At 55.4% G+C, this 13,520-nt stretch overlaps 2 protein-coding genes across 3 annotated transcripts in view; one reads left to right on the top strand and one right to left on the bottom strand.

Annotated features, from left to right (window-relative positions):
- Positions 1 to 2,226, top strand: part of ZNRF1 (zinc and ring finger 1) — an 88,044-nt gene extending 85,818 nt beyond the window's left edge. The window contains exons 4-5 of one of the 2 annotated variants that reach the window (XM_037144764.2): positions 31 to 122; positions 1,237 to 2,226. In XM_037144764.2, coding sequence (XP_037000659.1) covers positions 31 to 88 — 58 coding nt within the window. In that variant the 3' untranslated portion in view covers positions 89 to 122; positions 1,237 to 2,226. The other variant, XM_037144765.2, reaches the window with a different exon arrangement.
- A 3,119-nt stretch (positions 2,227 to 5,345) lies between these two features.
- On the bottom strand, positions 5,346 to 9,505 carry LDHD (lactate dehydrogenase D). Its single transcript, XM_053666603.1, has 11 exons — positions 9,392 to 9,505; positions 8,508 to 8,620; positions 8,165 to 8,306; positions 7,799 to 7,940; positions 7,502 to 7,661; positions 6,990 to 7,189; positions 6,767 to 6,895; positions 6,563 to 6,690; positions 6,012 to 6,102; positions 5,815 to 5,926; positions 5,346 to 5,723 (listed from the first exon to the last, which is right to left on the bottom strand). Exons 1-11 carry the CDS (start codon positions 9,458 to 9,460, stop codon positions 5,558 to 5,560), a joined length of 1,452 nt encoding a protein of 483 aa, XP_053522578.1. The 5' UTR covers positions 9,461 to 9,505; the 3' UTR covers positions 5,346 to 5,557.
- Between the last annotated feature and the right edge of the window lie 4,015 nt (positions 9,506 to 13,520).

Here is a 13,520-nt window from a genome sequence, read left to right as displayed (position 1 = left end):
CGTGTCTCCCCTTGCCGCCTCCCACCTCAGCTGCATAGACTCGTGGTTCGAAGTGAACAGATCTTGTCCAGAACACCCTGCGGACTGAGCCTGCTGGGCGTGCTTGCTGACTCCTCTCAAAGGTGAGCTGGTGGTTGGAGGTTCTCTGGGCTTGGGGTTTTGGGGTCAAATCACTCTGGAGCCTGGGGGTGGGGGCTGAGTTGCCCTCAACACACCCCCCGGGGAAGGGAGCACCTTACCAGTTAGTGGTTCTGTGGCAGGGGTCTGATTCTGGGAAGGCTAAAAGATACAACCTTGCAGGGTTATGAAGGAAACCTGCCCAGTTCAGTTGACTCTCTGGGGAAAGACCAGTCTGTTCCAGACATCCAGGGCAAATCTCCCTGGTGGAGGTTCAGGAAGATCCCCTCGGAACATGCCGGGTGGGAGACGCCACACGAGCTTGGGACCCTGGGCTTGCACCTGCTCCTGCTTGCTGAGCAGGTGGGGCCAGTCCTTGCTCCCGCCCTGTACAGCCTTCATACTCATTCCAGGAGACAGTCTGGGACAGTGTGCCATCCCCTGTGGTCGTTGTCAGCCATGGTGCCCCTGCTGGTTCTTCCTGCCTCGGGCCCCCCTCCCTCCTGCAGGCTGCCAGGGGACCTGAGACCGCAGGCCAGACTCAGCCCACCGCCCCCCGGCATGGGTCCCCGATTCCACAGCGGGCCAGTCAGGCATCTTCCTCCCCCAAATACGCACACCGGTTCCCCCTCTGGAACCTTCCATTTCCTCCCTAGGGCACCTGCTTCACTGCCGATCGTCCTCTCCTGTCCCCCGTTACCTGTCCCCCGTTACCTGTCCCTTCTGAGTTCTGGGCTGGCACTTCCTTTTTTCTGGGAAGCAGACAAAACCCCCAGGGAACCCCCAACCTTGGTTCCTCCACCTCTCACATCCAAAGGTTTGGGGCCTTTTTTCTTTTCTCTCTCTCGCTCTCGTTTTTGTTTTGTTCTTTGTTAGGTTTATTTTATTTATTCCAAGTAAACTCCCAGAACAGCTGGTGATGGCAGACAAATCAGGGACATTGGCCTTTTTTACCCTCACCTCAGAAACTGAGGCCGGGGGAGAAGCAGCAGCGAGGGCGAGAGTGAGGCGGAGGCAGTGGAGCCTGGCGCGGAGTGCGCCTCCGGATCACGGCGGTGTGTGCCCCCTCGGGCTGGGCCGCAACCGCCGAGCACGACTTACGCATTGTGGTCCACGCAGGGACAGCCAGCCTTGTTCCTGAGCGGAGGCTGCGGACACTGGGGCAGAGCTGAGCTGGGGACACCGGTGGGAGCGGGGCACCCCTCCCGCACCGGCTTCCAGAGAATGGTTCTCCCTTTCTCCCTGAGGATACCAAATTGGACGCGCCACGAGTCGGGAGAGAAGAATCGGCCGCCATCCTTCCCCTCACCCCTCATCCCAGGAGGGAAAGGGCATTTTCTTTTTCACCTTTGAAAGGCACTGTGGGCTGTCTCTAAAGTGTTTACAAAAAAAAAAAAATCATAAAAAAAGTCTAGTGTCGACTGGTGTTTTCCCCCGTGATGTTTACAGATCACTGTCTGCCGCCCCGCCAGAGCCCGCGCGGTGACTGAGCCAGGTTCCCGGGTTCCCGGGTTCCCGGGTTCGCGTCCGGTGGCGGTGGCGTGGGAGCCCGCACGCACAGCCCTCCTGTGCCCAGCGCCCCCTCAGTTTGGCCATGTCCACCACTGACCCACTCTGCCCTGGTTTCCTTTGTCCATTTTTTCTGTCTTGGTTTTGCACTTTTCTCCCCTCCAGACCCTGAGATCTTGACGTCTTTGCCAAAAAACAACAAAAAAAAAAACGTGGAAGACCTCCCCTCCATTCCCAAGTCTCCTCCCCCCTTCCTCCTGGTTCTGGTCAGTTCAGAGGACCTAACAATCACAAGTGTCCTGCAAAAATGTCTGAACATTTTTCTTAGACCCCTGTAGATTTTTTTCCCTAGAAAACCTAAAGCAGACAAACAGAAGACTTATTAAAGGGATATGTACAGCTTCCCGTTCTCAGGCACTCTGAGAACATTTTAGCCATCGACGTTCACACGTGGCATCAGCCCATGCAAGATAGGTTTCTGTATTTATATATTAAAATACAAAAAAAAAAACCTTATAAAATGTTTAAAAATTGTTCAGAGCTTGGAGGAAAGCTTTCTTCATTAGTCCAGATGTTTTGATATGGTATTAAAATCATGTCTAATAAAAGATGCATTGTGTGACTTTATTTTAATGGTGGTGTTGCACAATCAGGAAATGGGGTCTAGACACCCTGTCTCCCACTCGCCCGCCCCCAGCCTTCCTTCAGGGTGCCGTTCCGGGCTGTAGGTGTGAGATGGGGTTCTCAGAGCAGTCATCCCTGGTCAGACCCCAGCCCCCCAGGTTTACTAACCTTCTCACACGCCACAGAACCGATCTGCCATCACCCGTGGAGTGGCTGTGACAAAACTGCGAGACATTCAGCGGCAAAGGTCTTCGGCCGCTGGAGGTTCCAAGGATGTGGGTTCTAGTGGGTGTCGGCCCAGCACCCCACCCTCCTGCCCCCCTCCATCCTCTGCTCTCCGTCCCGGGTCCCCGGTCCCGGGTCCTGCCTGCCTGTTGCTCAGTGCTGACTCATGGGCATGCTTCACTGAAGCCCAGAAACAGGCCCTGTTCTGGGACTAAGCCAACCCAGAGCCACACAGGGCTCACAGGAGCTGGCACAGCTCGTGCTGGGCAGGAAGCTCGGGGCAGTGGGTAACAGTGCGCGCCCGGCCTCTGTCCCTGTGCCAGGCGGGCTCCCGGAGCGGCGTGCCAGGGCCTCCTGTGGAGCCTGTGGAGGAGGCCTCTGCAGGGAGACGAGTCCACACCTTCTCTGCACTTCTCAGGCCTCCATGTGTCGCCTCTGTGGCCTCTGACCCCACCAGGCCCCGCTACGCAGCCAGCTTCTGTCAGATGCTCTGTGAGGCACCCACTCTGCAAGGGCGTTGCAGGCCCGTGGGCCAGTGTGAGCTAAGGGACAGGCACATTCAGCACATCCAGAGAAACACCGGAGAAGAGTATTTGGGTCTTGGAGTCAGACCTGAAGCGGAGACCCCGGGGACCAGCGGTCACTGTGAGTGACGGCCAGAACAGGGACTCCACACTGTCCGCATGTGGCTCCCCTGCTTCTCGGCAGAATGGCTTCCTTTGTCTAAACTTCAGATTCCTTGCATGGGGACCAAGCCATGCAGCTCAAAGGTCACCGTGAGGGTCAGGAAGTCTGCCCAGAAGCCCCTGGCACACGCATAGCAGGCTCCCTCGTAGCCTCGTCACTGCAAAGAGCATTGTTCTATTCACAGCACCGCCTGCTTCTGCCTGGCAACTGTGTCTCCCTGTTCTATATTTAATTTCTTCAGCAAAGCTGGCCCTGAAGAAGATCTCCTTGTCTGACCCCTGGGCCTGCAGGCAGAGGGCTGTATGCCCACCTCACTTGCTTAGGCCTGGTGGCCTTGGCAGCATCTCAGGTGAACTGAGTGGTTGTGTGCCAGGTGGGGCAGGGCTGGAGCCTATGCCGGGTGCTGTTCCAGGCTCCTGGGGATGCTGTTAACCGCCCCCCACCCCCAGCGACTTTGACTCCCACCCGGCACACTGCAGTCCTCCAAATCCAGACCTAAACCGCCAGCTCCTGGGGGTGAGGTGGGTGCCTGGGTATCTGTCCTCTTCCATCTGCACAGCTCTCACCCCTTGGAGGGGAGAAGATGGTGAGGAGCTGGGAGGTAGGCTGCACCCACTCCCTTTGTGGGGCTTCCTGGACCAGAGCACCTCACTGCTGTAAAGTCACCTGGTAGCATTTAATGTTGCTCAGGTTTTTAGGAGAATGTCCTTATTCTTAGGAGAAAGATGGTGAATTATGTAGGTGAATGATGCCAAGAAATATGTTGATTTCAAATAGCTTTCTTCAAAATACAGCAAATAGGACAAAAATATTCATTGTTGAATCTTCAGTGGCTGATATGTTAGTGAATAGTGTACTTGTTCTTTCAACCCTTCTGTATGTTTGGAATTTTTCCTAATAAAACGTGGGGAAATGGTCGTTTGCTGAGCACCTACTAGTTGCCAGGCAGTGGGAGATGTCAGAGGACCAGGGAGAAGCCTGCTCCTGCTGAATAGGGTGGGGGTCTAGTGAGCTGTGTCTTGAGTGGAATGCACCAGGCTGATATGTATGGGGTGGTTTGGGGAGGGAGCTAAGGGACTTGCCCCACACCACCCCGTGGCATAGCTTCTGCTCCCATCCAGGGCAGCTGGGGGACAGAAAAGTCACAGAGGAAGGGTTCCTGAAACCAAGGAGTGAGGAGTCACAGTGGGCTTCCTCTGCCCAGGGTCTGAACAGCTGATGGGAAGAGGTGAAGGGGTTGAGGGGGAAGGCAAGGAAGTAGTTGAGAAGTGGCTTGGGACAGAGAGTCAGGCTAGAAGGACGGTGACTCTGCTTGGTGGGCCAAGCCCTTTTCTTAAGGGACCAGAGGGTAAGGGAGTTGGCCCCACACAATAGGACCCTGGGACCTGCAGGGGGGTGGAGAGTTTAGAGATTGGCTAGTTGGGTGCCACTGCCCCAGCAGGTGCTGTGGTGTCTGAGCTTTTGGTGTGGGGCGCCCTCTTGTGGGCTTAGGGGGAACAACTCGTGTAGCCCAGACAGTAGCTCTGGCCTGGGATCCCAGGGCAGGAGGCACGCCACCTGGTGGATAGATTCTGACTGAGGGCAAAAAATCTGGGAGTATATCATACCCTGGAGATGTGTTATACGAGAATAATTTCACTTCCATTTCCCATGGTTGGTAGCAGCTGCCTAAAGAATATGTTCGCAATGTTCTAAGTCCCAGTTGGGACTCAGCAGATGAGTCTGCCATAGGTGATGTTGGCCATAGTCATATCCTCAGGCCCTGGGGTTCCTTTTACCAGCAGAGCAGTTGGAACAGGGACCTGGGTTCCTGGAAGTGACCTTCACTTGTAGCCTGAGCACCAGCCCCTCCCCAGGCTGCAGTAAGTCAGAGGACAGGTCTGGAATGGGGATGGGGGTGTCACTGGCCAAATGACCTGGGAGGAGTAGAGGCAGGCACCGCCTGCTCATCTCCAGACAGCCACAAAAGGGGTTCCAGTTCATTTGGGGGCCCCAAAGAGAACTATCAAGGTCCCTTCCCACGTGAAAGGAGCATGTCAGCAGGCAGATGGAGTAGGGCAAAGGGTGCTTAGTTCCTTGGGCTTTGTCCAGGCTTCCAGCAGTAGGGAGGCCTGGATGGAGGGGAGTCCTTGTGGTGACCCACGCCAACAGAACGGGATGTGTAAGAGAGCAGAGGAAACAGCTTCACCAGGAGTGACTCTGAGCCGTTTAATGGACCAAAGGCTCCCGAGGACGGCCAGGGGGCCAGGGAGGAGCCAGGCCTTTAGACTTCTTTCCCATTCTGTGGCCTCGGTCGCCTTCAGATAGGAGGCGAAGGCAGAGCTGTTCTGTGGTATGAAGACAGAGTCCAGATAGGCTGTTCCATTGGCCTTGTGGGCCATGTGCTGGGAGCCCCTCACAGCACCTTGCCTGGGTTCATGAGGCCTCGGGGGTCCAGCATGGCCTTGAGCTGCCGCATGGTCTCCATACCCACAGTGCCTACCTCGTCCTGCAGCAGCTGCCGCTTGCCCAGCCCAATGCCATGTTCCCCAGTGCATGTCCCGTGGAGTGCCAGTGCCCGCCTGGGAACAGCAGAGAAGAGACCGTCAGCTGGGCGTTCCTCCCACTCCTGTCAGTCTCCCCCCACCACCCTGGCCCAGGCTTTGCTCTTGCCTGCCCAGCTGGTGAGTGAAGGCTTCAACCCTGCGGAGCTCCTCGGCATCCTCCGGGTCTACCGCCAGGATGCAGTGGAAGTTACCGTCGCCCACGTGTCCCACAATGCATCCTGGAGGGCCCAGAGGACAGAGCTGCTGCCCTCAGCCCAGCTTTCCACCCTCCCCTCCCGGACTCCAGCAGTGGGCAGGCAGAACCTGTGAGCCCCGAGGCCTTCAGGTCCTCCTTGGTCTGCACCAGGATCTCCGGCAGCCGGGAGATGGGAACACAAACATCCGTGGCATAGCCCTAGATAGAAGGCAGGCCCTCAAGTTTCTCCCCTCATCCCCAGCCTAGAGGTAAGGGGTCCCTGGGGGTCAAGGTCTTAGAGAGCTTGGCCTCTCACACATAAACTTGTCTGCCCTTTAGGCCTCAGTTTCCCTTGTGCAACAAGACGATGGCTGGGGTATGTTCTCCAGGCACTGCCAACAGCGACTTCCACAGCTCTGTCCTCGCTCCCCACCGGCCAGTGCCTTCCCTTCCATTTCCCACACCCCACCTTCCCTGTGCCCACAACCTGGCTCAATGCAGAGGCTCCCTCCCCAGGGTTTGGCAGATGGCTGCTTTCCTCTAGATACTGAGGAACAGCTGGGTGGGAGCAGTCCTGCCCACTCTGGGCCTCGGCCTGCTATCCGCACACCAGCCCAGTCGGCTGAGCACAGGGCCTGTGGGCTCAGCTGCGGGTCCTGCCTCCCCCAGCCCAGCTCACCTTGCTGCCCGGCCGCAAGGCCAGGGCTGCGTACCAGGCATTGTGCCGGGCAGCCCAGAGCCGGCTGCGCTGCTCTGCCTCCTTGGCCCAGGAGAAGTGGGAGGCTCCATTGTCCTGGGTGATCTTCTCTGTGGGGACAGGGCAGTTGACACCAGGCCCTGCTCTGGGCAGCCCCTGCCCCCTGCCCCACAGCACCTCTCATACCTGCCTGCTGCACCTGCTCTGCCAGTGCCTGCTCGGAGCCGTGGAACTCGAGGAAGAGAGTGGGTGCCACAGGGCAGTTCAGTTTGCTGTGCCTGTTGCAGGCTTCTATCATGACCTCATCCAGGAACTCTGGGGCCAAGGAGAGGGCAGGTGAGATGAGGGCTAGTCTTCAAAGGGGGCCTCTTCTGGGGAGCCCACCTGGACTGCCCAGTTCCCATCTCACCAATGCGGGCCACGGGGACTGCAGCATGGAGGATGTGCACAGTGCTATCCACAGCTGCCTGGACACTGGGGAATGCACAGGTGGCAGCCACTGTGGCCTCGGGGACAGGATGCAGGCGCAGGGTGGCGGCTGTGATGAGACCCAGTGTCCCCTCCGAGCCCACAAACAGCCCAGTGAGGTTGTAGCCAGCTGCGCTCTTCCTGGGTCCCCAGGGACACACAAGGTAGGTGAGTGCCCAAGCCATGACAGCGGGTTTCCCATCAGAAGCCTGGAGCTAGAAGCTGGGGCACCGTGCCCACCCTCGCCTCCTGCCAGGCGGGGTGCTGAGCCCGAGGTCTGCACTAGCCCCCTCAACCCAGGCCGCTGTCCAGGCAGATGTTCCCCAGCACAGCCCATGTGGGCCTCGTGCAGGAACAGACCCCACCACCGTCAGCTTTGTCCCGAGTGACCGTTTCAGAAGCCTGGCCCACCCAGGAAGGAGGTCCCGGTCCCTGTGGGCAGAGGCTGCTCACCGGAAGTGACGGCCCTGGCCCGCGGTGTGGAGCACCTGCCCGCCGGGAAGCACCACCTCCAGGTTCAGCACGTTCTCCCGGGTGGTGCCGTAGCGCACGGTGTTGGTGCCCGAGGCCGCAGTGGCCGCCATGCCACAGAGAGAGGCGTCCGCACCGGGGTCTGCGGAGCAGAGGGCAGGTGGAAGGCTGCCTGGGGGCGGGCGCCCAGGGACAGAGGGGTCCCCTCAAGCCCCAGAAAAAGTCCTCCCTCCAGGGAGCCCTCAGGGCCCCAAGGAAGGGCCGCAAGTCCCAGCCTACCCACAGGAAACCAGAGGCCACAGTCCCGCAGGTGGGTGTTGAGTGCTTTGCGGGTGACGCCGGGTTCCACCACCACAGAGAAATCTTCTGGACTGAGCGCCAAGATGCGGTCCATGTGGGTCAGGTTGACACAGACACCACCCTGGAGGGAGGGGTGCCAAGGGGCCTGCTGGCCTAGTTTTTCTGCCAGGCCACAGTCCCCAGGACCCCAACCTTGAAGCTGACCTCCCAGCAGCCAGACCAGAGCTTCAGAAAAGCAGGTAAAGGGGATTAAACCTGGGCACCCAAGCTGTGTGTGGCGGAGGGAGTACCACAGGCAGGATGCCGGTGGTGGGTCAGAGCCTGGCCCAGGAGGGGCCACCGTACCTGCATGGCACAGACTCCACCTTCGAGCCCAGTGCCGGTGCCAAAGGGGATGATGGGAACACCTTGGTGGTAGCACAGGGCCACCAGGCGGCTGACCTGCTCCACGTTCTGGGGCCACACCACAGCATCCGGAGGATGGCACCTAGAACCAGACCCTCGGCAGTTTAGGGGGCAAAGGACTCTCTGGTCCTGCTCACATTTCAAGGATCCTCAAGGAGTTACAGGGCCTGGGGCAGCGCAGTGGGACAGGGTGTGGGGGAGAGAGTGCCAGACGACCCTGGGACAGAAGGGTGGGGAAGAAGCCGGCCCAGAGCCCTCCATCCCAAAGGCTGGAGCCCCACACCTGTGCATCGACTCATCGTGCCCGTGCTGTTCCCGGGCACTGGCAGCAGTAGACACGTGGGAACTCCCCACAATTGCCTTCAGGGCCTCCACAAAGTCCTTGCTGAGTCTGCCCTGCAGGGAAGAAACACCTTGCCAGCTGGGGCCACAGGGGTAGGCGGGTGGCAGGGGTGGGGCTGGAGGGGAAGGGACTGCCAACATCTCCGGTCTCCTTGGCCTCCTCTGGCCTCATCAGCCGACACCACCTCCAAGGCCAGGCCTGGCCAGGCCCCCCAGGAGCAGCCCCGCTCTACGAGTATGCCCCTTCCCAAACACAGCCTCGGGGAAACTGCTACCTGGATGAAAATACGAACCACATTCACTCTACAAAAAGCGGCGTCCTGCCTGTGGGACCTGGAGGTTACTCATCTCTGTCCCTTCCCAGAGGCCGGCCAGGCACACACAGAGCTCGATAACGGACGGACAGGAAGCGAAAGTTGGCGGGCTAACTGTTGCCCACCACCTGCAGCGCCCCCACCCCCAATGCACCTCACCTGGGGGCTCGTAAGCTTCCGGGAGCCCTTCCGGGGATTTCTCCCAATTTTACAGATGGCGAATGGACACCAGCCGGTTGAGGACAGCCTGGCCGAGAAGCCAAGTCCTTGCTTCCCAGGCACTTATTCAAAAGGTGTACATCTGGCCCCCTGCTGCCCACGAACCTTTCATTGGCACCCCGGGGCCCCGCTCAGCTGTGGGAACCTCGGCCCATCTCACTCCACACCCACACTTGACACACCATGAACCCACTGATCCTCTGCTCAAGGTCACACGGTGCTGGGGCCTCACAGAGCCTGGCGGGAGCTTGGCATGGGGTGGCCCACCCTGCAGGGGGCTTCCCCTGCCTACCTGCCTTACTCTGGAGCAGTAGCCCCTCCAGGGAAATAGCCCCCAGGTTGCTGCAGCCCAGAGCAGCATAGCTGGGCAGCCGTTAGAGGGTGTGGGCTGTGGGCATTTAAGCTGCACCAGCTCGTTGGCTGTGCTCAGAGTGAAGCTTGCTTAAGGTGGCACTCCTTAAGGTGGTCCTGCCAGAACTTGCTGAGTCAGGTATGTCTGCCAGGACCAGTACTTCCAAAGGAAGGTGAGGCTTTCTTAACATGAAGGGAAACGGAATAGCAGGGCTTCCCATGGTTCTTCAAAGCCAGACTCCTTGTCATGGCCTTAAAGGCCCTGCTAGTTCCTGCTGACCTCTCCATGTACCCCTGCAGAATTCTCCATGTAACCCACTTCCTTTCAATCTCCGTGGCCTCAAAGCTCTGGCTTTGTTTTGTCTTCCTGTGTACCTGGAACTCCAGCCAGGCTCAGGGCCTTGACACACACACTTGTCTTTCTCACCCTGCAAGTCTCAGCTCCAGTGTCGCAGAGCAGGCAAAATCAGGGCTGTGAGGAGGGAAAGGGCAGGGGGTGGGTTGGAGTGGGGCAGTAAGGTAAGCCAGGAAGCCTTCCTGGAAGAGGGGAGCTAAGGATGAGCAGCAGTTCACCAGAGAAGTGAAGGAAAAGACTGCTGCCTCTTTTTCATTTCCACCCTCCCAACTGGGCAGATCTGAGGACCATCCTGGAGGGATGTGGCTTCTGCTCCTGACGGCTTTTCAAGCTCAGTTTCCCTCCCACAGCAAATTTGAAGGAGCATGTTGCTAACATTACTGAGATAAAGCTATTCCTATCTTTGTTTTTCTTCCAAACTGAATTAGAAATACAAACACCTGTTTAGGCCCTTCTCCCCAACCACATTTGAATGAGTACACATTTCCACTCTCACTGTGTTGCTTACCTGGCTCGTCTCCAAAACACACCTCTTTCACAGATGGTTAGTTCAAATCGCAATCCAGTGAAAGTCCACAAAACGCATTTATTTAATGCCTCATAAATCTCTTTCCATTTGCAACTGTTTCCCTCTTGCCCTTTTTTCCGTGCTATTTATTTGTGAAAGAAACTGGGTCACTTGTTCTGCAGAATTTTCCACATTCCATTTTCAGATGATTGTATCCCCGTGATATTGTTTCATTTATTTCTCTAATCTTGTATGTATTACAAATTGCTAGATCTCGATGTGGCGCTCTCCAGTACAACTTTCTGTGCTGAGGGAAACCTTCTATATCCGTGTTTCCCAATATGGTAGCCATTAGCCTCATGCGGCTAATGATATGAGAGCTGTCTATCTCTGGTTGGGGAGTTGCCAGGTAGAGAGCATGGCAAACCCTAAAAGAACCACCATGTAGTTCCCTAAGGTTCTGGAGCAGAGCCATGACAGTGTGTGCGCACAGTGCACAGGTATATGGGCCAGTGCAGTATATACACTGGCAGCCATTTATTTGTGTGTGCAAATAAATATATAGCATTTTAAAAACTGACCCTGGCCATAGCTCATGTGGCTAAGTCGTTGGAGCGTACTTCCATAGACTATAAGGTCACAGGTTTGATTCCCAGTCAGGGCACATACTCAGGTTGCAAGTTTGATCTTCAATCAGGGCCCATATGTGAAGGCAACTAACTGATGTTTCTCTCTTACATCAGTGTTTCTCTCTCCCTCTCTCTCTTTCTCTTCTCTCCTTCCTCCCTCCCCTACCACCTCTCTTAAAAAGAATATCCTCAGGGTAAGGATAAAATAATATATAAATAAGCAATAAAATAAATAAAAAGCCTCCCCTAGCCTACTACTAGGTCCTGGTTAAGGTGGTGACTGTGGTTCCAAGACCTCAAGTGACCATGTGGCCAAAGCTGGTCATCATGAGCTGCATTCTGTCAGACCTAGCGAGTCATAGAGTCAGGCTGGCCCAAAACAATCCATCCTGGATGAAAGGGGAACACACAAAGTGGGGTGCAGGCAGGGCCAGAGGGCAAAGCAAGCTGCCTGAGCAGGTAGGCCAGGCCCCCATGTCACCCCCCCATTGCTTGGCCAACACTTGTCCCTCAGCTCACCCTGTGGCCATACAAAGAAACTCTTATGACCAGCTGATAGGGAAGGAAAAGTTCAATTTGATTCACAAATGGATTGGCTCAATATGAGCATGTAAGCTGAAAATGGACTAATGCTGCCCTGCAGCTCCACTTGGAGGTCCCCCTGAAATCCTCCCAGTTGGCAAAGCTCTCGGTCATGCACCTGGTCACTTTTCCTTTTTGTAGAAAGGAACGTGGCCTGACAAAGGAATATATACAGGCCCATGGGCAATGGTGAATGGTTTAGCTGGCTGGTCAGAGGCCCGTAAGGAGAAAGGTTGGAAAATTAGGGTCAAGGAGGTTTGGGAAGAGGCATGTAGTTGGAGCTATAAAAGTAGGTACAAAGTGAGATCTTTGTCACCCAATCTGATACATGTTAACACCCAACAGAGAACACCTACCATGCAAGAGACTAAATAAAATAGACAGCAAGAGTTAGCCAGTTGTCATCAGCCTGGCTTTGTCAGTAGCCACCGCAATGAGGGCATAATAATAGTCGCAATACAGACTAGTGATGCGCCCACCAGCATGGGCACCCGCTCACTAAGGCCGATCTAGCTACTGCCACTGCTGAGGGTCTGTCTACCCTACTGCAACCCTGGCTTCCTGACATGGTACCATTCCTCAGGGAGACCAGCCACTCATATCTTGTGGTAACCAGTTGATTACATTCCACTTGGGAAGGGGAGCAATTTATCTTGACTGAAATCAGCACAACACATATTAGGGCTATAGGTCTGCCTCTCCTGCCTGCATGGCCTCAGCTAGCCCTTCTCTCTGAAGGCTCCCAGTGTCTGATCCACCTACATGGTATAACACATAACGTCACCTCAGGCAAAGTGACTCACTTTTCCACAAAGGAGGTGTAGCAGTGGTCTTCACCACTGACCGGGGAATTCACGAATTCTATTGTCTATTGAAAAGATGGAGCCGGTGTCATTTGCTGTCATGGCACCCTCTGCTGAGCAGGCCTACGACCTGCTTGTTAAACATAATTGCCGTTTTACTCTTCTGAGCTTCTGTCCCCGGAACTAGAACATGACTGCAAAAGTAAGAAAAGAACATGAGTAACCACACTCCACAGTCGCAGGCAAAAGTTAACATTGGAGCAAACTGCAACTTACGCAAACAGCCAAAACCCGCTGTGTTGCAACACCTCTAACAGCTCAGCAGCCACATCACAGCAAACCCCGCCCCCCAACCCTCTACAATCCAATAAAAGCTCAAGACCCCAGTCTCTCAGGGCTGGTGCATTTCTCTGTGCTAGTCCCCTTTTCTCTCTTGGAAAGTGAACACAACTTTGCTCTCTGCATTTTCCTCTCTGTGTGAATTTTTTCACAGCCATGTCAATAGCCATCCTAATATCCGCCTCACCATGTGGAGCCACCAACTTCACAGAGACAGAAGGAACGGCTTTGGAAGGTGCAGCTAAGGCATCATCTCAGAGATGCCCCTAGTCAACCATAGTGCCAGAAGAGGAAAACTTTTTTTATATGAATAACAAATAAAGGGTGGGCCTCTATGTTATTTTTAACTTTTTTATTTTGCAATGATTTCACATTTACAGAAAAATGGAAAAAATACTAGAGAGTATATACTCTTTACTTAGCTTTCACTAGTACTGACATCATAGATAACCATAGTACAATGATCAAAAATAAGAACTGGTGAAATACTAATTGGTACCGTTGGAGAACTACAGATTGGATTTCCCCTGATTTTCCACTGACATCCTCTTGTGTCGGTGGGGGAGAGGGCTGGTTTGTTTGCTTGGTGCAGGACCTTATCCAGCATCACCCACTGTATGTAGCTGTCTGTCTCCTGCAGTCCGTGACAGCTCCCCACTGTTTCCTGCTCTTTCTGACCTTAACGTTTGCAGCACTATCAGTTCCTTTATAGAATGTTCCTCAATTTGGGCTGTCTGACACTTTCTCAAGAGATTGAGGTCACGTGTTTTTGGCAAGACTACCAAAGAGGTGATGCGCGCCTCTCAGTACGTCGGTCGGATCAGCAGTGTAAGATGTTGCTGTTTTGTTACTCT

Source organism: Artibeus jamaicensis, unplaced genomic scaffold (genome assembly GCF_021234435.1).
Source record: "Artibeus jamaicensis isolate MK-2021 breed Jamaican fruit bat unplaced genomic scaffold, CSHL_Jam_final contig_464, whole genome shotgun sequence".
Taxonomy (NCBI): domain Eukaryota; kingdom Metazoa; phylum Chordata; class Mammalia; order Chiroptera; family Phyllostomidae; genus Artibeus; species Artibeus jamaicensis.
Note: the sequence above shows the minus strand (reverse complement) of the source record. Positions and strands in the feature narration are given on the sequence as shown.

What these genes read in the sequence shown, in the direction of transcription:
- LDHD (XM_053666603.1), bottom strand. Translation starts at nt 9,460, where the DNA reads ATGCTGCTCTGGGCTGCAGCAACCTGGGGGCTATTTCCCTGGAGGGGC. An exon ending in GTGGAGTCTGTGCCATGCAG is followed by an intron (nt 7,941 to 8,164) that starts GTACGGTGGCCC and finishes CCCTCCCTCCAG; the next exon opens with GGTGGTGTCTGTGTCAACCT. An exon ending in GAAGGCCTCGGGGCTCACAG is followed by an intron (nt 5,927 to 6,011) that starts GTTCTGCCTGCC and finishes TGGGCCCTCCAG; the next exon opens with GATGCATTGTGGGACACGTG.